Source organism: Oncorhynchus clarkii, chromosome 31, assembly GCF_045791955.1.
Source record: "Oncorhynchus clarkii lewisi isolate Uvic-CL-2024 chromosome 31, UVic_Ocla_1.0, whole genome shotgun sequence".
Taxonomy (NCBI): Eukaryota; Metazoa; Chordata; class Actinopteri; order Salmoniformes; family Salmonidae; genus Oncorhynchus; species Oncorhynchus clarkii.
The window spans coordinates 13,923,133-13,948,670 of record NC_092177.1 but is presented as its reverse complement, the minus strand read 5'-3'; the positions used below and the strand labels follow the sequence as shown (position 1 = coordinate 13,948,670).

The 25,538-nt window shown below is 45.1% G+C and overlaps 1 protein-coding gene across 1 annotated transcript in view; it reads left to right on the top strand.

Annotated features, from left to right (window-relative positions):
* LOC139390815 (teneurin-2-like) overlaps positions 1-25,538 on the top strand; it is a 171,669-nt gene that overhangs the window by 63,607 nt on the left and 82,524 nt on the right. Inside the window, exon 4 of the mRNA XM_071138217.1 lies at positions 17,557-17,619. Coding sequence (XP_070994318.1) covers positions 17,557-17,619 — 63 coding nt within the window. The remainder of the gene's footprint in view (positions 1-17,556; positions 17,620-25,538) is intronic.

The following is a 25,538-nucleotide window of genomic DNA, read 5'->3' as shown; positions in this document are numbered from 1 at the left end:
ACAGAGGGGAAGGGATAGAGAGACATAGAGGGGGAGGGAGAGAGAGACAGAGAGGGGGAGGGAGAGAGAGAGAGAGAGGGGGAGGGAGAGAGAGACATAGAGGGGAGGGAGACAGAGAGGGGGAGGGAGAGAGAGACAGAGAGGGGGAGGGAGAAAGAGACAGAGAGGGGGAGGGAGAGAGAGACATAGAGGGGAGGGAGACAGAGAGGGGGAGGGAGAAAGAGACAGAGAGGGGGAGGGGGAGGGAGAGAGAGACATAGAGGGGAGGGAGACAGAGAGGGGGAGGGAGAAAGAGACAGAGAGGGGGAGGGAGAGAGAGACATAGAGGGGAGGGAGACAGAGAGGGGGAGGGAGAGAGAGACAGAGAGGGGGAGGGAGAGAGAGACATAGAGGGGAGGGAGACAGAGAGGGGGAGGGAGAAAGAGACAGAGAGGGGGAGGGAGAAAGAGACAGAGAGGGGGAGGGAGAGAGAGACATAGAGGGGAGGGAGAGAGAGACAGAGAGGGGGAGGGAGAGAGAGACATAGAGGGGGAGGGAGACAGAGAGGGGGAGGGAGAGAGAGACAGAGAGGGGGAGGGAGAGAGAGACACAGAGGGGAAGGGATAGAGAGACATAGAGGGGGAGGGAGAGAGAGACAGAGAGGGGAGGGAGAGAGAGACAGAGAGGGGAGGGAGAGAGAGACAGAGAGGGGGAGGGAGAGAGAGACATAGAGGGGAGGGAGACAGAGAGGGGGAGGGAGAGAGAGACAGAGAGGGGGAGGGAGAGAGAGACATAGAGGGGAGGGAGAGAGAGACAGAGATGGAGAGATGGAGAGAGAGAGACAGAGAGGGGGAGGGAGAGAGAGACAGAGAGGGGGAGGGAGAGAGAGACATAGAGGGGAGGGAGAGAGAGACAGAGAGGGGGAGGGAGAGAGAGACATAGAGTGGAGGGAGACAGAGAGGGGGAGGGAGAGAGAGACAGAGAGGGGGAGGGAGAGAGAGAGACAGAGAGGGGGAGGGAGAGAGAGACAGAGAGGGGAGGGAGAGAGAGACATAGAGGGGAGGGAGAGAGAGGCAGAGATGGAGAGATGGAGAGAGAGAGACAGAGAGGGGGGGGGAGAGAGACAGAGAGGGGGAGGGAGAGAGAGACATAGAGGGGAGGGAGACAGAGAGGGGGAGGGAGAGAGAGACAGAGAGGGGGAGGGAGAGAGATAGACAGAGACGGGGAGGGAGAGAGAGACAGAGAGGGGGAGGGAGACAGAGAGGGGGAGGGAGAGAGAGACAGAGAGGGGAAGGGAGGGAGAGAGACAGAGAGGGGGAGGGAGAGAGAGACAGAGAGGGGGAGGGAGAGAGAGACATAGAGGGGAGGGAGACAGAGAGGGGGAGGATGAGAGAGACATAGAGGGGAGGGAGACAGAGAGGGGGAGGGAGAGAGAGACAGAGAGGGGGAGGGAGAGAGAGACATAGAGGGGAGGGAGACAGAGGGGGAGGGAGAAAGAGACAGAGAGGGGGAGGGAGAAAGAGACAGAGAGGGGAAGGGAGGGAGAGAGACAGAGAGGGGGAGGGAGAGAGAGACAGAGAGGGGGAGGGAGAGAGAGACATAGAGGGGAGGGAGACAGAGAGGGGGAGGGAGAGAGAGACAGAGAGGGGGAGGGAGAGAGAGACACAGAGGGGAAGGGATAGAGAGACATAGAGGGGGAGGGAGAGAGAGACAGAGAGGGGAGGGAGAGAGAGACAGAGAGGGGAGGGAGAGAGAGACAGAGAGGGGGAGGGAGAGAGAGACATAGAGGGGAGGGAGACAGAGAGGGGGAGGGAGAGAGAGACAGAGAGGGGGAGGGAGAGAGAGACATAGAGGGGAGGGAGAGAGAGACAGAGATGGAGAGATGGAGAGAGAGAGACAGAGAGGGGGAGGGAGAGAGAGACATAGAGGGGGAGGGAGAGAGAGACATAGAGGGGAGGGAGAGAGAGACAGAGAGGGGGAGGGAGAGAGAGACATAGAGTGGAGGGAGACAGAGAGGGGGAGGGAGAGAGAGACAGAGAGGGGGAGGGAGAGAGAGAGACAGAGAGGGGGAGGGAGAGAGAGACAGAGAGGGGAGGGAGAGAGAGACATAGAGGGGAGGGAGAGAGAGGCAGAGATGGAGAGATGGAGAGAGAGAGACAGAGGGGGGGGAGAGAGACAGAGAGGGGGAGGGAGAGAGAGACATAGAGGGGAGGGAGACAGAGAGGGGGAGGGAGAGAGAGACAGAGAGGGGGAGGGAGAGAGATAGACAGAGACGGGGAGGGAGAGAGAGACAGAGAGGGGGAGGGAGACAGAGAGGGGGAGGGAGAGAGAGACAGAGAGGGGAAGGGAGGGAGAGAGACAGAGAGGGGGAGGGAGAGAGAGACAGAGAGGGGGAGGGAGAGAGAGACGTAGAGGGGAGGGAGACAGAGAGGGGGAGGATGAGAGAGACATAGAGGGGAGGGAGACAGAGAGGGGGAGGGAGAGAGAGACAGAGAGGGGGAGGGAGAGAGAGACATAGAGGGGAGGGAGACAGAGAGGGGGAGGGAGAGAGAGACAGAGAGGGGGAGGGAGAGAGATAGACAGAGACGGGGAGGGAGAGAGAGACAGAGAGGGGGAGGGAGACAGAGAGGGGGAGGGAGAGAGAGACAGAGAGGGGAAGGGAGGGAGAGAGACAGAGAGGGGGAGGGAGAGAGAGACATAGAGGGGGAGGGAGAGAGAGACATAGAGGGGAGGGAGACAGAGAGGGGGAGGATGAGAGAGACATAGAGGGGAGGGAGACAGAGAGGGGGAGGGAGAGAGAGACATAGAGGGGAGGGAGACAGAGAGGGGGAGGGAGAGAGAGACATAGAGGGGAGGGAGACAGAGAGGGGGAGGGAGAGAGAGACAAAGAGGGGAAGGGAGAGAGAGAGACAGAGAGGGGGAGGGAGAGAGAGACAGAGAGGGGGAGGGAGAGAGAGACATAGAGGGGAGGGAGACAGAGAGGGGGAGGGAGAGAGAGTCAGAGAGGGGGAGGGAGAGAGATACAGAGAGGGGGAGGGAGAGAGAGACAGAGAGGGGAGGGAGAGAGAGACAGAGAGGGGAGGGAGAGAGAGACAGAGAGGGGAGGGAGAGAGAGACAGAGAGCAGGAGGGAGGAGGAGATGACCTCTTAACTATTAGACTATGAAGGCAAATTAAGAAATGTCAGATTGGAGAGGAATTCCCCTCAAAAAACACAGATTCCCATTCACACAGTCTGATGGGGTTTTCCCTCCACGTCACCAAAGCTACTGCGGTCATTCTCTGTGGCAATGTGTTGATCAAAGTGGCTAGAGAGGACGCAGTAATTAGAGAAAGATTATATAATACTGGAAAAATAATATGCTAATAATATTAGGATATAGGCTATGCATCCTATAGGATGAATCATGAGTTTCAGCCCATTTAATAAGAGATGAACCACAAAACTGTCACATGTCATCATTCCTTGAACATATGTTGACCCTGCACTTAAGCAAAGAGACATAAGCAAATCCCATTGGTCCTTTCCCAGAAACGTATTAAAAACCTGGCCTTGCCGTCAAATCCTTTCTGTAGAATCTCAGAAGAAAGTCTACATTATAGAATAATTGTCACATGTGCTCCCTCTCTGGCCTGCTCGTTAGGGTGCACACTTGTCACCAGCGTTACTTGCATAATGACACTCACCTGGACTCCATCACCTCCTTGATGACCTTCCCTTAATATGTCTCTTCTCTTTATATGTCTCTCCCTTTGGTTCCTTCCCTTTATATGTCTCTCCCTTTGGTTCCTTCTCTTTATATGTCTCTCCCTTTGGTTCCTTCTCTTAATATGTCTCTCCCTTTGGTTCCTTCTCTTAATATGTCTCTCCCTTTGGTTCCTTCTCTTAATATGTCTCTCCCTTTGGTTCCTTCTCTTAATATGTCTCTCCCTTTGGTTCCTTCTCTTTATATGTCTCTCCCTTTGGTTCCTTCTCTTAATATGTCTCTCCCTTTGGTTCCTTCTCTTAATATGTCTCTCCCTTTGGTTCCTTCTCTTCATGTCTCTCCCTTTGGTTCCTTCTCTTCATGTCTCTCCCTTTGGTTCCTTCTCTTCATGTCTCTCCCTTTGGTTCCTTCTCTTAATATGTTTCTCCCTTTGGTTCCTTCTCTTTATATGTCTCTCCCTTTGGTTCCTTCTCTTAATATGTCTCTCCCCTTGGTTCCTTCTCTTAATATGTCTCTCCCTTTGGTTCCTTCTCTTCATGTCTCTCCCTTTGGTTCCTTCTCTTAATATGTCTCTCCCTTTGGTTCCTTCTCTTAATATGTCTCTCCCTTTGGTTCCTTCTCTTAATATGTCTATCCCTTTGGTTCCTTCTCTATATATGTCTCTCCCTTTGGTTCCTTCTCTTCATGTCTCTCCCTTTGGTTCCTTCTCTTAATATGTCTCTCCCCTTGGTTCCTTCTCTTCATGTCTCTCCCTTTGGTTCCTTCTCTTAATATGTCTCTCCCTTTGGTTCCTTCTCTTAATATGTCTCTCCCTTTGGTTCCTTCTCTTAATATGTCTCTCCCTTTGGTTCCTTCTCTTAATATGTCTCTCCCTTTGGTTCCTTCTCTTAATATGTCTCTCTCTTTGGTTCCTTCTCTTAATATGTCTCTCCCCTTGGTTCCTTCTCTATATATGTCTCTCCCTTTGGTTCCTTCTCTTAATATGTCTCTCCCTTTGGTTCCTTCTCTTAATATGTCTATCCCTTTGGTTCCTTCTCTTAATATGTCTCTCCCTTTGGTTCCTTCCCTTAATATGTATCTCCCTTTGGTTCCTTCCCTTAATATGTCTATCCCTTTGGTTCCTTCCCTTAATATGTCTCTCCCTTTGGTTCCTTCTCTTAATATGTCTCCCCCTTTGGTTCCTTCTCTTAATATGTCTCTCCCTTTGGTTCCTTCTCTTAATATGTCTCTCCCTTTGGTTCCTTCTCTTAATATGTCTCTCCCTTTGGTTCCTTCTCTTAATATGTCTCTCTCTTTGGTTCCTTCTCTTAATATGTCTCTCCCTTTGGTTCCTTCTCTTCATGTCTCTCCCTTTGGTTCCTTCTCTTAATATGTCTCTCTCTTTGGTTCCTTCTCTTAATATGTCTCTCCCTTTGGTTCCTTCTCTTCATGTCTCTCCCTTTGGTTCCTTCTCTTAATATGTCTCTCCCTTTGGTTCCTTCTCTTAATATGTCTCTCCCTTTGGTTCCTTCTCTTTATATGTCTCTCCCTTTGGTTCCTTCTCTTCATGTCTCTCCCTTTGATTCCTTCTCTTAATATGTCTCTCCCTTTGGTTCCTTCTCTTAATATGTCTCTCCCTTTGGTTCCTTCTCTTAATATGTCTCTCCCTTTGGTTCCTTCTCTTTATATGTCTCTCCCTTTGGTTCCTTCTCTTAATATGTCTATCCCTTTGGTTCCTTCTCTTAATATGTCTCTCCCTTTGGTTCCTTCTCTTAATATGTCTCTCCCTTTGGTTCCTTCTCTTAATATGTCTCTCCCTTTGGTTCCTTCTCTTAATATGTCTATCCCTTTGGTTCCTTCTCTTAATATGTCTCTCCCTTTGGTTCCTTCTCTTAATATGTCTCTCCCTTTGGTTCCTTCCCTTTATATGTCTCTCCCTTTGGTTCCTTCCCTTTATATGTCTCTCCCTTTGGTTCCTTCTCTATATATGTCTCTCCCTTTGGTTCCTTCTCTATATATGTCTCTCCCTTTGGTTCCTTCCCTTTATATGTCTCTCCCTTTGGTTCCTTCCCTTTATATGTCTCTCCCTTTGGTTCCTTCTCTTAATATGTCTCTCCCTTTGGTTCCTTCTCTTAATATGTCTCTCCCTTTGGTTCCTTCTCTTAATATGTCTCTCCCTTTGGTTCCTTCTCTTAATATGTCTCTCCCTTTGGTTCATCTCTTAATATGTCTCTCCCTTTGGTTCCTTCTCTTAATATGTCTCTCCCTTTGGTTCCTTCTCTTAATATGTCTCTCCCTTTGGTTCCTTCTCTTAATATGTCTCTCCCTTTGGTTCCTTCTCTTAATATGTCTCTCCCTTTGGTTCCTTCTCTTAATATGTCTCTCCCTTTGGTTCCTTCTCTTAATATGTCTCTCCCTTTGGTTCCTTCTCTTCATGTCTCTCCCTTTGGTTCCTTCTCTATATATGTCTCTCCCTTTGGTTCCTTCTCTATATATGTCTCTCCCTTTGGTTCCTTCTCTTCATGTCTCTCCCTTTGGTTCCTTCTCTTAATATGTCTCTCCCTTTGGTTCCTTCTCTTAAAATGCCTTGCTCAAGGGCACTTTGACAGATTTTTCACCTAGTTGGCCCGGGGTTTCGAACCAGCTACCTTACCTGCCGCCCTATCATGGCCATGACTAGTATATAATTTTACAGTGATCAGCCTGTTCATAGCCTAATGATCAGCCTGTCCATAGCCTAATGATCAGCCTGTCCATAGCCTAATGATCAACCTGTCCATAGCCTAATGATCAACCTGTCCATAGCCTAATGATCAGCTTGTCCATAGCCTAATGATCAGCCTGTCCATAGCCTAATGATCAGCCTGTCCATAGCCTAATGATCAGCTTGTCCATAGCCTAATGATCAGCCTGTCCATAGCCTAATGATCAGCCTGTCCATAGCCTAATGATCAGCTTGTCCATAGCCTAATGATCAGCCTGTCCATAGCCTAATGATCAACCTGTCCATAGCCTAATGATCAGCCTGTCCATAGCCTAATGTCCATAACCTAATGATCAGCCTGTCCATAGCCTAATGATCAGCCTTCCCATGGCCTAATGATCAGCCTGTCCATAGCCTAATGTCCATAACCTAATGATCAGCCTGTCCATAGCCTAATGATCAGCCTTCCCATGGCCTAATGATCAGCCTGTCCATAGCCTAATGATCAGCCTTCCCATAGTTTAATGATCAGCCTGTCCATAGCCTATTGATCAACCTGTCCATAGCCTAATGATCAGCCTACCCATGGCCTAATGATCAGCCTGTCCATGGCCTAATGATTAACCTGTCTATAGCCTATTGATCAACCTGTCCATAGCCTAATGATCAGCCTGCCCATGGCCTAATGATCAACCTGTCTATAGCCTATTGATCAGCCATGGATACGTTTTAGTGAAGCTGTTGACACTACATTTTAATTTGAGTGCTTATCCAAACCTGTGCTACCACTTATTAATAAGGGTAAACACTGGCAAACCTTTTTTCTCTCTATCTTTTAGGGTTGCCTATAGCTCAGGTGGTCACCTAGATTCACTTTAGCAGACCTATAATATACCCCTCTACGCTATATGCTACGAATGATGCATTCAAATATGAATTAACTTCTAACTTACACACACTTCTGCTGGCAACTCCCCTGGCCTTTTCCCCTTATCTCTAGCTCTTGAACGAGGAGCCTATATATAGACCTGGGATGGGCAACTTTTATGGGGGGTGGGGACCACAACAAAAGGAACTCATCATGAGCGACCACAGTGGCTCGTGGGTCTGCATACCCACATCAAATTCTGCACATTTTTGCCATAGGGTGGAGGCTAATGTTTGCAGTTTTTAATATGAAAACTGATGATCAATGGGCCCCACCCCGGTGGCTAACATGGGCTAAATTAGTGACTGTTGATGCACAAGCAAATGTATTGAAATTTCACGTTGTGTTTTCTATTATTGTAACTCTCAACAGTAAGTTAAGACCCAGACTGAGCCCCCCCCCCCAAAAAAAAAACTAAATAATAATAATGAAAACTTATTGAGAGCAATTTTAATTAATACGCCTATTTCAGGAGAGAAGCATCAATCGATCCTCTTGTTTGCTGAATGGCTATAAAATAAGCTACACTATTGGAAAAGTTAAAAGTAATTTTACCTTCATTTAACTAGGCAAGTCAGTTAAAAATAATTTCTTATTTTCAGTGACAGCCAAGGAACAGTGGGTTAACTGCCTTGTTCAGGGGCAGAGCGACAGATTTTTCCTTGTCAGCTCAGGGATTCGATCTTGCAACCTTCCAGTTACTAGTCCAACACTCTAACCACTAGGCTACCTGCCACCCCGGCGAGATGTGTGGCCTACTGTAGGTCTGGTGTGGTGTGATCACGTTGGCTAAATGAATACCTTGCTGCACTGATGTGTTGCAAACGTAAAAAACAGGTAGAGAGAAATTAATTCACAACGAAACCCACAGACTTGTCAGTGGCAGTGTCCCAGATAACAATTTGTATTGGTTCGACATCTTATTTTAGCATGTGAAAATACCAAGAAATCTAACCTGTTCTGAACAAATTATTGAATTATTGTGGATTATAAAAAAATGTCTTTCTTAAAATTCTGGCGAAAATAACAGACTTGGTAAGAAAGGGCCTTAACTGAAAAGAGTCCTTTTGATTGTTATTAATGAGATGGAGTCAAGACGGGGAACTTTAGGAAACTTTCTGAATGGACATACAGTGCCTTGCGAAAGTATTCGGCCCCCTTGAACTTTGCGACCTTTTGCCACATTTCAGGCTTCAAACATAAAGATATAAAAGTGTCTTTTTTTGTGAAGAATCAACAACAAGTGGGACACAATCATGAAGTGGAACGACATTTATTGGATATTTCAAACTTTTTTAACAAATCAAAAACTGAAAAATTGGGCGTGCAAAATTATTCAGCCCCCTTAAGTTAATACTTTGTAGCGCCACCTTTTGCTGCGATTACAGCTGTAAGTCGCTTGGGGTATGTCTCTATCAGTTTTGCACATCGAGAGACTGAAATTCCTCCTTGCAAAACAGCTCGAGCTCAGTGAGGTTGGATGGAGAGCATTTGTGAACAGCAGTTTTCAGTTCTTTCCACAGATTCTCGATTGGATTCAGGTCTGGACTTTGACTTGGCCATTCTAACACCTGGATATGTTTATTTTTGAACCATTCCATTGTAGATTTTGCTTTATGTTTTGGATCATTGTCTTGTTGGAAGACAAATCTCCGTCCCAGTCTCAGGTCTTTTGCAGACTCCATCAGGTTTTCTTCCAGAATGGTCCTGTATTTGGCTCCATCCATCTTCCCATCAATTTTAACCATCTTCCCTGTCCCTGCTGAAGAAAAGCAGGCCCAAACCATGATGCTGCCACCACCATGTTTGACAGTGGGGATGGTGTGTTCAGCTGTGTTGCTTTTACGCCAAACATAACGTTTTGCATTGTTGCCAAAAAGTTCAATTTTGGTTTCATCTGACCACCTTCTTCCACATGTTTGGTGTGTCTCCCAGGTGGCTTGTGGCAAACTTTAAACAACACTTTTTATGGATATCTTTAAGAAATGGCTTTCTTCTTGCCACTCTTCCATAAAGGCCAGATTTGTGCAATATACGACTGATTGTTGTCCTATAGACAGAGTCTCCCACCTCAGCTGTAGATCTCTGCAGTTCATCCAGAGTGATCATGGGCCTCTTGGCTGCATCTCTGATCAGTCTTCTCCTTGTATGAGCTGAAACTTTAGAGGGACGGCCAGGTCTTGGTAGATTTTCAGTGGTCTGATACTCCTTCCATTTCAATATTATCGCTTGCACAGTGCTCCTTGGGATGTTTAAAGCTTGGGAAATCTTTTTGTATCCAAATCCGGCTTTAAACTTCTTCACAACAGTATCTCGGACCTACCTGGTGTGTTCCTTGTTCTTCATGATGCTCTCTGCGCTTTTAACGGACCTCTGAGACTATCACAGTGCAGGTGCATTTATACGGAGACTTGATTACACACAGGTGGATTGTATTTATCCTCATTAGTCATTTAGGTCAACATTGGATCATTCAGAGATCTTCACTGAATTTCTGAAGAGAGTTTGCTGCACTGAAAGTAAAGGGGCTGAATAATTTTGCACGCCCAATTTTTCAGTTTTTGATTTGTTAAAAAAGTTTGAAATATCCAATAAATGTCGTTCCACTTCATGATTGTGTCCCACTTGTTGTTGATTCTTCACAAATGTGAAGCCTGAAATGTGGCGAAAGGTCGCAAAGTTCAAGGGGGCCGAATACTTTCGCAAGGCACTGTATATACCTATAGAGAGAATCAGTCAACACACATACACATCCCCGAAAAATGACCCGTCAGAGAAAGCCACCAGCGTATGTCAGACACAAGAGCAAATATTTCTAATTTCCTTAAAATGTATACAAAAAACTAGGCCTACTGTACCTTTGGCTTTCTGAAAGTAGGCTGTAAGATAATGACTTGACAAGGAAAGGCTTTCTGAAAGTAGGCCGTAAGATAATGACTTGACAAGGAAAGGCTTTCTGAAAGTAGGCTGTAAGATAATGACTTGACAAGGAAAGGCTTTCTGAAAGTAGGCTGTAAGATAATGACTTGACAAGGAAAGGATTTCTGAAAGTAGGCCGTAAGATAATGACTTGACAAGGAAAGGATTTCTGAAAGTAGGCCGTAAGATAATGACTTGACAAGGAAAGTGTGAAGGGGACAGCTATGCTATAGTATGAAGATGACATTGACAATCATTAAAACAAATACACACAACATATCCACTTACTATTTATCAGTGTTGATTAGTCTATGAATTTCAGAAACGATTCTCTATCCATTTATACAATGCCGGTTTGGAGAGGATTGGTGCATTGTCAATTTGACACATTAGTGAATCAGCGGCAGAACAACCTTCCTGAATAATTCATGAATAGTCATACACATCCAACCATTTTTAAAAGAAGACAGACGGATGTATTTACTAGCAAGCAACAAAAATGTGCATTAAATAAAATAAAGTCCTAACATCGAAGAGGTTTTTACCTAAGTGCCATAGCCTTTAGGCCTGGGCCTCTACACCCCCACACATCTAGTGGACTAGCTGCATCAAACCACAGTTGGAAAGATGAGATGTAGATTAAAAAATCATTAGTTAACACTCCTGCAAAAAAAAGAAATGTTTAAATAGGGGAATTGTATCTGCATGAAAATAAAGTTTTAAAAAACATTCAAAAAATGAATGTAGGCCTTTTTAAAAGGTTTCAAAAGTTATTTTCATGGAGGTCTTCATATATAACCATCAGTTACGCAGTTATTCAATTACCATCACAAGCCCTAGTGTTCGGTGTGTTTGTGTGTTCGGTGTGTCTGTTTGTTTGGTGTGTTTGTTTGTTCGGTGTGTTTGTGTGTTTGTGTGTTCGGTGTGTTTGTGTGTTCGGTGTGTTTGTGTGTTTGTGTGTTCGGTGTGTTTGTGTGTTCAGTGTGTTTGTGTGTTCGGTGTGTTTGTGTGTTCGGTGTGTTTGTGTGTTCTGTGTGTTTGTGTGTTCGGTGTGTCTGTTTGTTCGGTGTGTTTGTGTGTTCGGTGTGTGTGTGCGGTGTGTCTATGTGTGCGGTGTGTCTGTGTGTGCGGTGTGTCTGTGTGTGCGGTGTGTTTGTGTGTGCGGTGTGTCTATGTGTTCTGTGTGTCTATGTGTTCTGTGTGTGCGGTGTGTCTGTGTGTTCGGTGTGTCTGTGTGTCCGGTGTGTCTGTATGTACGGTGTGTCTGTGTGTTTGGTGTGTCTGTGTGTTTGGTTTCAAGTTTCAAGTTTTAATGTCACATGTACAGTGAAATGCCTTTCTTGTGTGTGTTTGTGCGTGTGTGCGGCCCTAGTTTGTGCGTAGGTGTTTGTTCGTAGGTGTGTGTGTGTGTGTGTGTGTGTGTGTGTGTGTGTGTGTGTGTGTGTGTGTGTGTGTGTGTGTGTGTGTGTGTGCGTGTGTGCACGTGTGCATCAAAGGCACATAAAAACCTGGAAGAGAGACCGGAAAACGATACACGCCAAGAGTGTGACTACCTCATGAAGCTGGTTGAGAGAATGCCAAGAGTGTGACTACCTCATGAAGCTGGTTGAGAGAATGCCAAGAGTGTGGCTACCTAGTGAAGCTGGTTGAGAGAATGCCAAGAGTGTGACTACCTCATGAAGCTGGTTGAGAGAATGCCTAGAGTGTGACTTCCTCATGAAGCTGGTTGAGAGAATGCCAACAGTGTGACTACCTCATGAAGCTGGTTGAGAGAATGCCAAGAGTGTGGCTACCTCGTGAAGCTGGTTGAGAGAATGCCAAGAGTGTGGCTACCTAGTGAAGCTGGTTGAGAGAATGCCAAGAGTGTGACTACCTCATGAAGCTGGTTGAGAGAATGCCTAGAGTGTGACTTCCTCATGAAGCTGGTTGAGAGAATGCCAACAGTGTGACTACCTCATGAAGCTGGTTGAGAGAATGCCAAGAGTGTGGCTACCTCGTGAAGCTGGTTGAGAGAATGCCAAGAGTGTGACTACCTCATGAAGCTGGTTGAGAGAATGCCAAGAGTGTGGCTACCTCGTGAAGTTGGTTGAGAGAATGGCAAGAGTGTGACTACCTCATGAAGCTGGTTGAGAGAATGCCAAGAGTGTGACTACCTCATGAAGCTGGTTGAGAGAATGCCTAGAGTATGCAAAGCTGTCATCAAGGCAAATTGTGGCACTTTGAAGAATCTCAAATATAAAATCTATTTTAATTTGTTTAACACTTTTTTGGCAACCAGGTCTCACAGTCTCAAGTCTGATTTAGACGTTGGAGTACAGTTCTCTACAACTAGCTCTCACAGTCTCACGTCTGATTTAGACGTCGGAGTACAGTTCTCTACAACTAGGTCTCACAGTCTCACGTCTGATTTAGACGTCGGAGTACAGTTCTCTACAAATAGCTCTCACAGTCTCAAGTCTGATTTAGACGTCGGAGTACAGTTCTCTACAACTAGCTCTCACAGTCTCAAGTCTGATTTAGACGTCAGAGTACAGTTCTCTACAACTAGCTCTCACAGTCTCAAGTCTGATTTAGACGTCGGAGTACAGTTCTCTACAACTAGCTCTCTCAGTCTCAAGTCTGATTTAGACGTCGGAGTACAGTTCTCTACAACTAGCTCTCACAGTCTCAAGTCTGATTTAGACGTTGGAGTACAGTTCTCTACAACTAGCTCTCACAGTCTCACGTCTGATTTAGACGTCGGAGTACAGTTCTCTACAACTAGCTCTCACAGTCTCAAGTCTGATTTAGACGTTGGAGTACAGTTCTCTACAACTAGCTCTCACAGTCTCACGTCAGATTTAGACGTCGGAGTACAGTTCTCTACAACTAGCTCTCACAGTCTCAAGTCTGATTTAGACGTTGGAGTACAGTTCTCTACAACTAGCTCTCACAGTCTCAAGTCTGATTTAGACGTCGGAGTACAGTTCTCTACAACTAGCTCTCACAGTCTCAAGTCTGATTTAGACGTCGGAGTACAGTTCTCTACAACTAGCTCTCACAGTCTCAAGTCTGATTTAGACGTCGGAGTACAGTTCTCTACAACTAGCTCTCACAGTCTCAAGTCTGATTTCGACGTCGGAGTACAGTTCTCTACAACTAGCTCTCACAGTCTCAAGTCTGATTTAGACGTTGGAGTACAGTTCTCTACAACTAGCTCTCACAGTCTCAAGTCTGATTTAGACGTTGGAGTACAGTTCTCTACAACTAGCTCTCACAGTCTCAAGTCTGATTTAGACGTTCATATATTTTTCTCAAACATCACATTTTGAAGTTGTTCCAAATGTCAAGTGTTTAGGGTTGAGTCATCAACTCCGAAGTCTTAAGGTTAGGTATTGTTAGGTTCTAATTATCAGAGTAAGAACTCAGCGGACACTATGAAAGCTCAAACCAAGTTTATTCTTCCAAATGGATCGAACAGCTGAACGGATGACGACATATTCACACAAGCACTGATATTTAACCCTTTCTCCTCTGCTGAGTCTCCTCCTACACATCTGAACAGCCAATAAATATCTGTTGCTAGACAGAACTTTAGTGATATCTGTTCTTCCTCACGTCATCTGACCTGACCTCTGCCCCAAAGTGCTCACTCCTCCCCAACTCACGGCTGTCATGGTGACTGGTACCAGACTGTGTCTCTTCTCCTCCCATAGGATCCCTGATGGCTAACAACAACATTTCCTGGCGTAATGTAAACGTTATACATTACCCTATCTCCCTCAGTGACATGAATAAGTATATTTGATATTCTCAGAACCCAACAGCATCAACTCTGAATGGTTAAGGTTTGGGATTGGCTTACATTTAAAAAAATCAAAAACAACTTTCTATCGCTGGATTCAAACTTGCAAGCTTTGTAATCAGGTGCTTACGCCCATCCGACATCCCTGTTCACAACATCCTATCAAAACCCAAACCTTCTCGAAGGTAAAAGCATTCACTGTTGCCCCTAGTGACCGGTTTCCACATCATCCCCGTCATCTAGGGGCGGCAGGTAGCCTGGTGGTTAGAGCGTTGGACTAGTAACCGAAAGGTTGCTAGATCGAATCCCCGAGCTGACAAGGTAAAACTCTGTCCTTCTGCCCCTGAACAAGGTAGTTAACCCACTCTTCCTAGGCCATCATTGTAAACAAGAATGTGTTTGTAACTGACTTGCCTAGTTAAATAAAAGTATAGATAAATAATCATGTAAATCTCCTGATGTCCTCAGATATGGAAGGATATCAAATACTGACTTGTATCATGGGTGACCTGACTGCTTCTCTCTCCCTAAACTAGAGAGCCAGAGTCTTCTGCCCTTAAAAAGACACATTCATTTCACATGTGATCACATGAAAAGTGTTCCCATAACACATGGTTTCCTGTGAAGTTAATGTGACAACAGGTAAATGTGAAAACATGAAACTATGTGTGAAAACATGTGATTCATAAATTTCACGTGAAATCATGTTATTTTTCACATGTGAAATCATGTGTGTTTTTGCGTAAGGGTGGGGACATGAGCTCTATCTTTTATTAGTTACTAGCAAAGCAGACAGAGAGCATTAGCCAATCAATCAATTTGATTGTCTCATTGAGTGAGGACTCAACTCCATTCCCTTCCTTCCTTCCTTCCTTCCTTCCTTCCTTCCTTCCTTCCTTCCTTCCTTCCTCTCTCTCTCTCTGTCTTTTAATGTCTGGTTGGAACTAAACCCTGCAGTAACACGCTAGGCCCAGGGAATTTCAGCACATTTACCTCAAACGCTATTTGAAGCTGTTTGTATGTGAGAGTGAAAGAGACAAAAGAGGGCGGGTGTGTTTGCATAGGCGTTTGCCTCTAAAACAGATTAGTAGTTAAGCTTCTGGTACTTCTGGTGCCAGCCTGGTGTGTGTAGGAAGAGCAATGGGAAAACTGTGGTTTGTGTGTGGCTGTGTGTGTGTGTGTGGTTGTGTGTGTGTGTGTATGTGTGTGTGTGTGTGTGTGTGTAGATGTAGCTGGGCGCTATATTTGGCGGCGTGTCTCTCGTTTCAGCCTGTCTCGCCGCCTCGCTGTGAGGAGACCGCCGCTGCGTTTGTCTCCTGGATTATCCACACACACACACACACACACACACACACACACACACACACACACACACACACACACACACACACACACACAGATCCTACACCTTGGGTGTTTAAGCAGCTTTGGCGAACACACTGCAAATCCCCTTTGTTATTTACAATCGTTTTTTCCAGTAGGACAAAAACACTTGGATAATTGAGTCCTCCTACCTTCACTTCTTCATAAAGTGTGTGTGTGTGTGTGTGTGTGTGTGTGTGTGTGTGTGTGTGTGTGTGTGTGTGTGTGTGTGTGTGAGTGTGTGTGTGTGTGTGTGTGTGTGTGTGTGTGTGAGTGTGTGGCTGTGTGAGCATATGAGCATTGTATTGAATAAAGTTGTGCAGTATTGAACAATCAGACACATTTATGTTTCAAAAAAGCCCTTAAAGCCCAGCCCAGAGAACATTCAGTTGGCCAGGACAAGTCCAGTTTCGTCAACCAACACAACACAACACCAACAAACAGATAAGGAAGTAGGAAGCAGCATTGGCTCTTTTCATTTGGCCGTACCGGAAGGGAAAGAGATTTACTGTCTCGTGAAACGGCCCTGTGGATTCACAGGCATGAGAATAGGAGAGCTTGTAAATTCCTGCCGCAGCGGCCGGCGCTCAGATCCCCACTGCATTGATCTGAATGATTAAAACATGCATTAGATGAAATAAGACTAGAGCAGAGCATGGACATTGATTTAGGATGAAGTGGAAGGGACTGCTTTTATGTCCTGTGTGTGTGTTCATGTGCGTGTGTTTGTTCTGACAAACTGGCAGGCTTCGGGTTCTGTTCATTAAACAACAACGTATCTTAATGAAACGAACAGAATCAAACACAAATGGCCTAGTGTTTGCTAATCAATTCCCACACAACACCCAAAACACACAAAACACACATTCACTTCACTCAATCATAGTACGGGTGGCAATACAAACTGATTCCTTACGGAGACACCCTCTCACATGTTCTCCCAGGCCCAGAACCAAGGAGACTTTAAGCCCCACTCAATAGCACCCAAATAAATACACTTCCCCTCTGGCAAACGTGCAACTCGTCACCTGTGATCAGAGATAAAGGGAGCAGAAAGTGGGAACAAAAATATTAGAAAAGGACATCACATACTGTCATTCACACAACTACTGAATAATAACAGATCAGGGTGTAATGCTGCTTTATATAAACAGTATCAGTCAAACGTTGGGACACACCTACACATTTCAGGGTTTTCTTTATTTCTACTATTTTCTACATTGTAGAATAATAGTGAAGACATCAGAATTATGAAGTAACACATATGGAATCATGTAGTAACCAAAAAAGTGACACTGGCCAGTAGAATAAAGGATAAACACATAAACATTCATACATCCACTCTCACATACTCAGCCCTCCTAACTAGAAAGAGATGGCAGGCAACCCGTGAAGGCCTCCCTTCACAGTTTTGATACCTGATTGAGTGTGTAGACTGTGATGCAGACAGGCCAGGGTGAGACGAGCTTTATAGTGTTATAACAGACTGTGATGCAGACAGGCCAGGGTGAGACAAGCTTTATAGTGTTATAACAGACTGTGATGCAGACAGGCCAGGGTGAGAAGGGCTTTATAGTGTTATAACAGACTGTGATGCAGACAGGCCGTGGTGAGACAAGCTTTATAGTGTTATAACAGACTGTGATGCAGACAGGCCGTGGTGAGACAAGCTTTATAGTGTTATAACAGACTGTGATGCAGACAGGCCAGGGTGAGAAGGGCTTTATAGTGTTATAACAGACTGTGATGCAGACAGGCCAGGGTGTGAAGGGCTTTACAGGGTTATAACAGACTGTGATGCAGGCAGGCCAGGGTGAGAAGGGCTTTATAGTGTTATAACACTATTGTTGGAGTGACTGTTATATTGAAGGGTTGTTCTATCTGTCTGAGTCAGTAAGGGGTTGTTGGAGTGACTGTTATATTGAAGGGTTAGGGTTGTTCTTTCTGTCTGAGTCAGTAAGGGGTTGTTTGTTGTGAGGTGTGGAGGGCTGCAGACTATAACCCTCCTTCATAACAATGTGCTTCTGTACAGCAGAGTATTAATCAGATCAGACCGATCAGACCTGTGTGTTTGTGTGTTTGTGTGTTTCTGTCTGGTCTTTTTGACTGTCATGTTGCTGCATGCTGCATGCTCATCTTACTGTTTCTCTGTTCTCTTTGTTCTGTTTTTCTTTCCTTCGTTCCTCCTCTCCCAGCATACCTGGAGGATGATGATGATGAAGACCCATACAGTGACTGTATCATCAGTAAGTCTCACTGTGTGTGTGTTGCATGTGTGTGTGTGTGTGTGTGTGTGTGTGTGTGTGTGTGTGTGTGTGCATGTGTGGGTCTGTGCTTTTGCCTGTGTCTACAACAGAGTGGTCTTCTCTCTCCATCTCTCTCCATGTGATTGTTTTCATGATGACCTCTCTCCTTCATCCAGATAATCTATTGCAGCTAGTTTGAAGGGTTGTTGTTGAGTACATCTTATTTCTATGTGTGTGTGTGTGTGTGTGTGTGTGTGTGTGTGTGTGTGTGTGTGTGTGTGTGTGTGTGTGTGTGTGTGTGTGTGTGTGTGTGTGTATTAGGGTTGGGCAGTATGCTTTACCATATGTGACTGACCGGCTCGATTTGGTCTTATGTATCAACATTGTCGTTGTCGTTATGAAAAACTGTGAACACAAAAACTACAGGCTGCATGACATCAGCAGCCTGGTGGTCCAACATAGCATAACTGGTATATTTTAACACCAATAAACACACCCATTTAAACATGTATTTAGTATATGTCAATCTAGCAAACCAGGCAAATAAAAGGAATTTTCGAAACAATGTTTTGGTTCATTTCTAGCTTGTTAGCAAGCTAGCTAAAGTTAAATTAATGACCATATAATATCATAAAGTTCAAATTAATGACCATATCATATAGCTGACAATGTCTTCACTTTGGCTAATTTGTATTCATCATTATTTACAAGTTAATGGCGCTGCAATAACAGAAATGAGTTTACGGGTTGTGAGTGATATAGAAGGTGTAAACAGTGCAGTGAAATGGTTACTTCAATAGTGCAGGCTAGCTAAACAATGAACCATAATCCCAACATAATGTAACTACCATTCATGAATCTGCAGGTAGCTAACCTACCAGTCTAGCTAAACAATGAACCATAATCCCAACATAATGTAACTACCATTCATGAATCTGCAGGTAGCTAACCTACCAGTCTAGCTAAACAATTAACCATAATCCCAACATAATGTAACTACCATTCGTGAATCTGCAGGTAGCTAACCTACCAATCTAGCTAAACAGTGAACCATAATCCCAACATAATGTAACTACCATTCATGAATCTGCAGGTAGCTAACCTACCAGGCTAGCTAAACAATGAACCATAATCCCAACATAATGTAACTACCATTCATGAATCTGCAGGTAGCTAACCTACCAGTCTAGCTAAACAATGAACCATAATCCCAACATAATGTAACTACCATTCATGAATCTGCAGGTAGCTAACCGACCAGTCTTGCTAAACAATGAACCATAATCCCAACATAATGTAACTACCATTCATGAATCTGCAGGTAGCTAACCTACCAGTCTAGCTAAACAATGAACCATAATCCTAACATAATATAACTACCATTCATGAATCTGCAGGTAGCTAACCTACCAGTTTCAATGTTAGCTAACATTAGGCTATAGCTAGCAATGCAAATGGCTCTGAGATACGAATAATATTACTACACAGAATATACACGTAACTTTATCTAGCGAGCCAGCCAGCTATCGTCAGCTAGCTAACAGAATGCTTTAACTTGCAATGAAAACTACTTTCTGACTAAATTATAAATGTACACTACCGGTCAAAAGTAAAAGCTTTTTCTTTATTTTTACAATTTTATACATTGTAGAATTATAGTGAAGACATCAAAACTATGAAATATATATTTTTGGGTTACCAATGAACCATAATCCCAACATAATGTAACTACCATTCATGAATCTGCAGGTATCTAACCTACCAAATAAATGCTTCACAGAGTTCAAGTAACATACACATGTCTACATCAATTGTTCAGAGGAGACTTCGTGAATCAGGCCTTCATGGTCAAATTGCTGCAAAGAAACCACTACTTAAGGACACCAATAATAATAAGATACTTGCTTGTGCCAAGAAACACGAGCAATGGACATTAGACCGGTGGAAATCTGTCCTTTGTCTGATGAGTCAAAATGTTAGATTTTTGGTTTCAACCGCCATGTCTTTGTGAGATGCAGAATAGGATATGCAAAACCCACCGCTGTATAAGGTCTATTTGATCAAGAAGGAGAGTGATGGAGTGACATGGCCTCCATAATCACCCGACCTCAACCCAATTGAGATTTTTGGGGGTTGATTTGAACCGCAGAGTGTAGGAAAAGCAGGCAACAAGCGCTCAGCATATGTGGGAACTCCTTCAAGATGAGACTATATACAGGGGGGTACCGGTAAGAGTCAATGTGCGGGGGCACCGGTTAGTTGAGGTAATATGTAAATGTGGGTAGAGTTATTAAAGTGACTATTCATAGATGATAACAACAGATAGTAGCAGTGATGTAAAAGAGGGGGAGGGTGGGCAATGCAAATAATCTGGGTTGCCATTTGATTAGATGTTCAGGAGTCTTATGGCTTGGGGTTAGAAGCTGTTTAGAAGCCTCGTGGACCTAGACTTGGGCCTCCGGTGCCACTTGCCGTGCGGTAGCAAAGAGAACAGTCTATAACTAGGGTGGCTGGAGTCTTTGACAATTTTTAGGGCCTTCCAGTGATGTCCTGGGCCATTCGCACTACCCTCTTTAGTGCCTAGCAGTCAGAGGTCAAGCAGTTCCCATACCAGGCAGTGATGTAACCAGCCAGGATGCTCTCGATGGTGCAGCTGTAAAACCTTTTGAGGATGTGAGGACCCATGTCAAATCTTTTCAGGCTCCTGAGGAGGCATAGGTTTTGACGTGCCTTTTTCACCACTGTCTTGGTGTGCTTGGACCATGTTAGTTTGTTAGTGATGTGGACGCCACGGAACTTGAAGCTCTCAACCTGCTCCACTGCAGCCTCGTTGATGAGGATGGGGGCGTGCTATGTCCTCTTTTTCCTGTACTCCACAATCATCTCCTTTGTCTTGATCACGTTAAGGGAGAGGTTGTTGTCCTGAACCACACAGCCAGGTTTCTGACCTCCTACCTATAGTCTGTCTTGTCATTGTCTGTAATCAGGACTACTTAATTATGGTGTTGGAGTCGTGTCTGGCCACGCAGTCATGAGTGAACAGGGAGTACAGAAGAAGGCCGAGCACGCACCCCTGAGGGGCCCCTGTGTTGACGGTCAGCATGGCGGATGTGTTGTTACCTACCCTTACCAACTGGGGGTGGCCCATCAGGAAGTCCAGGATCCAGTTGCAGAGGGAGGTGTTTAGTCCCAGGGTCCTTACATTATTGATGAGCTTTGAGGGCACCATGGTGTTGAACGCTGAGCTGTAGTCAATGAATAGCATTCTCACATTGGTGTTCCTTTTGTCCAGGTGGGAAAGGGCAGTGTGGAGTGCAATAGAGATTGCATCATCTGTGGATCTGTTGTTGCGGTATGCAAATTGGAGTGGGTCTAGGGTTTATGGGATAGTGGTGTTGATGTGAGCCATGACCAGCCTTTCAAAGCATTTCATGGCTACAGACGTGAGTGTTATGGGTTGGTAGTCATTTAGGCAGGTTACCTTAGTGTTCTTGGGCACAGGTACCATGGTGGTCTGCTTAAAACATGTTGGTATTATAGACTCAGACAGGAAAAGGTTGACACTTGTCAGTGGGTCAGCACATGCTCGCAGTACACGTCCTGGTTATTCCATCTTGCCCTTCGGCTTTGTGAATGTTGAGGTCTTACTCACATCGGCTGCGGAGAGAGTGATCACACAGTCTTCTGGAACTGCTGGTGCTCTCATGCATGTTTCAGTGTTATTTGCCTCAAAGAGAGCATATAAGTAGTTTATTTCATCTGGTAGGCTCGTGTCACTGGACAGCTCTCGGCTGTGCTTCCCTGTGTAGTCTGTAATAGTTTGCAAGCCCTGCCACATCCAACAAGCATCAGAGCCGGTGTAGTATGACTCGCTCTTAGTTCTGTATTGACGCTTAGCCTGTTTGATGGTTCGTCGGAGGGCATAGCGGGATTTCTTATAAGCTTCCGAGACCCGCTCATTGAAAGCGGCAGCTCTAGCCTTTAGCTCAGTGCGATGTTGCCTGTAATCCATGGCTTCTGGTTGGGGTATGTACGTACAGTCACTGTGGGGATGACATCATAAATGCACTTATTGATGAAGCCATTGACTGATGTGGTGTACTCCTCAATGCCATTGGAGGAATCCCGGAACATATTCCAGTCTGTGCCAGCAAAACAGCAGGAATCAGGAAAATATAATTATGATCAGATTTGCCAAATGGAGGGCGAGGTAGAGTTTTCTATGCGTCTCTATGTGTGGAGTAAAGGTGGTACAGAGCTTTTTTTCCTCTTTTTGCACATTTAATTAACTTTTTAGGGATAGGGGGCAGTATTCAGAAGTTTGGATGACTGAGGTGCCCAAAGTACATTGCATGTTACTCAGGGCCAGAAGCTAGGATATGCATATGCATGGTAGTATTGGATGGAAAACACTCTAAAGTTTCTAAAACTGTTAAAATAATGTATAACAGAACTGATTTGGCAGGCGAAACCCCGAGGACAATCCATCCAGAAAGTCATTCGACTTTCCAATGCTTTTCTATGGGAAAGACAAATTATTAGGACCAGTTCCTATGGCTTCCACTAGATGTCAACAGTCTTTAGAACTTGTTCGATGTTTTTTCTTTGTAAAATGAAGAAGTAGTTATATTCTTTCTAAGTGTCACTCAGAAGGACTCTAGTATTCTGGTGCACGGGAACGACTGCTTGCAGTATTGGAAGCAGTTTATTCCGTCTTAAATTGTATCGATTATTTCCATTTTAGGGTACCTGAGGTTGGATTACAAACGTTGTTTGAAATGTTTGGTCCAAGTTTACAGGTTACTTTCTACATTTCTTTGTAGGCATGTTGGGCGAGTTGGAACAGGTATATTTCTAAATCAAATGCGCCAAATAACCTGACATTTTTGGGATATAAAGAAGGACTTTATCGAACAAAACAACCATTCATTATGTAACTGGAACATTTGGGATTTCAAAAAGATGAAGGTCTTCAAAGGTAAGTGATTTATTTTATCGCTATTTCTGACTTCCGTGATGCATCTGCTTGGATGGAAAATGATTGTGAAGCGCTCCGGTGAGGGTACACACTTGGTTATTTATCTCCGGTATTGAATATCCCATTGGTAGTGTAATCTTGCGCGTAGGTCATCTATTTTATTCTCCAAAGATTGCACATTTGCTAGCAGAATGGAAGAAAGTGGGGGTTTATTCTATCGCCTACGAATTCTCAGTTGGCAGCCCATCCATTGGCCCTTTTTTCTCTGCTACCTCTTCACGCGAATCATGGGGATCTGGGCCTGTTCCTGAGAAAGCAGTATATCGTTCGTCTCGGGCTCGTCAGAATCGATAAAGGAAAAAAGGATTCTGCCAGTCTGTGGTGAGCAATCGCAGTCCTGATATCAATAAGTTATTTTCGGTCATAAGAGATGGTAGCGGCAACATTATGTACAAAATAAGTTAAAAAAATATGTTACAAAAAACTCAAACAAACACAATCGGTTGGGGACACGTAAAACGTCTGCCTTCTTCTCCGGCACCAGTATTAGGAATTGAACCCACTCTCCTGGTTTTGCCAGCACCATGCTCTACCAACTGAGCCAGAGGACCAGAGTGTGTGCGTATGTAGAATGCCAGGTGGTATGAGTGGCTGATGCTGATCCTGACTCATCCACCACACACGGTGTCAGTCAAGGAGGAGGTTGGCCCATCTAGGGAGTCACACACCACAGAGCGTCCTAGCATGAATCTCAGCGGCCCGTCCCTGACCAATTCCCAAGCTTCAACCAATCTTTATTTCCCTCACTGACACTGTGTCTGTGTGTGTGGAAGTGTGTGGAAGTAGAAGCTTGAGTGTGTGTGCAAAGGTGATGTTGGCCCCTGGCTGGGTTCTAATCCAAATTGATCCATGTGGCATTCTGTCTCATCGATCAGAGCACCGCTAGACGTGGCTGAGGAGGAGGGGAGACAAGGAGAGAGGGAACAGAGGTGAACTGGGGGGGGTGAGCTGAGGTGAGGGAAAGAGAGGGGGACAGAGGACAACTGGGGGTGCTGAGGTGAAGGAAAGAGAGGGGGATAGAGGACAACTGGGGGTGCTGAGGTGAGAGAAAGAGAGGGGGACAGAGGAGAACTGGGGAGGGGCTGAGGTGAGGGAAAGAGAAGGGGACAGAGGAGAACTGGGAGGGGCTAAGGTGAGGGAAAGAGAGGGGGACAGAGGAGAACTGGGGGGTCTGAGGTGAGGGAAAGAGAGGGGGACAGAGGACGACTGGGGGGGGGGCTGAGGTGAGGGAAAGAGAGGGGGACAGAGGAGAACTGGGGGGGCTGAGAGTCCTCTCTAATTGTGAAGAATCCCATATTATTTCCCCCTCTACTCCTATGGTATAGTAAACCTAACCATCTCTGCGCGTATGGTAACCCTAACCATCTCTACGCGTATGGTATGGTAACCCTAACCATCTCTACTCCTATGATATGGTAACCCTAACCATCTCTATGCGTATGGTATGGTAACCCTAACCATCTCTACTCCTATGATATGGTAACCCTAACCATCTCTCTACTCCTATGGTATGGTAACCCTAACCATCTCTACACGTATGGTAAACCTAACCATCTCTACTCCTATGGTATGGTAACCCTAACCATCTCTCTACTCCTATGGTATGGTAACCCTAACCATCTCTACTCATATGGTATGGTAACCCTAACCATCTCTCTACTCCTATGGTATGGTAACCATAACCCTCTCTACTCCTATGGTATGGTTACCCTAACCTTCTCTCTACTCCTATGGTATGGTAACCCTAACCCTCTCTACTCCTATGGTATGGTAACCCTAACCCTCTCTACTCCTATGGTATGGTAACCCTAACCACCTCTCTCTCATATGGTATGGTAACCCTAACCCTCTCTACTCCTATGGTATGGTAACCCTAACCATCTCTCTCTCATATGGTATGGTAACCCTAACCATCTCTACTCCTATGGTATGGTATCCCTAACCTCAACCATAACCCCTAAATGTAAGCTTAAAACTTACCCTAAACCTTAACCCAATTTGTCCTCATGGGGTGTTTTACTATCCTTGTGGGGACTTTGGGGGATTGCAGGTCCCCACGAGGATAGAAGATCAATACCACACACACCCACGATCCTAAAACACACTAAAGAGGTCTGACTCTGAAGTCTGATGATAAGGAAATCCCTTTATATCCAGTGCTTACAGTAACTCTGAATCACATTAATCCCCCAGTTACACATGGACACTTCTGGGTCTGCAGAGGTAAGAGTGAGTGAGTGAGTGAGTGAGTGAGTGAGTGAGTGAGTGAGTGAGTGAGTGAGTGAGTGAGTGTTTGCCCCCAGAAATGTATAGAACTCATTGGAATTGTTATAGGTTTTGGTATTCATCGGGTAATTTCGGAAATAAATGAAAATGTTGGTAATTTATATCTTTATAAAGCATGTGTTTCAGGGGTAAATAGCCTAATTAACGATGATGTAATTTACATATATTTAGGAGATTATTTTATAGCTTTGAGTTTGTATTTCTCATCTAAAATCTATATTTTTTAATATACAGTATACATATTTTGCACGTTATGAAAATTCCCTGAAATCCTTGAAAGTTAAAAAATGCTGGTAGATAACTGGTACATTTCAATGGCTACCGGTTACAATCCCTCCCAGACCCAGCTCCAGTCAGTCCTATCCAGGCCCAGCTCCAGTCAGTCCTACCCAGACCCAGCTCCAGTCAGTCCTACCCAGACCCAGCTCCAGTCAGTCCTACCCAGGCCCAGCTCCAGTCAGTCCTACCCAGACCCAACTCCAGTCTGTCCTACCCAGACCCAGCTCCAGTCAGTCCTACCCAGACCCAACTCCAGTCAGTCCTACCCAGACCCAGTTCCAGTCAGTCCTATCCATGCCAACTCCAGTCAGTCCTACCCAGACCCAGT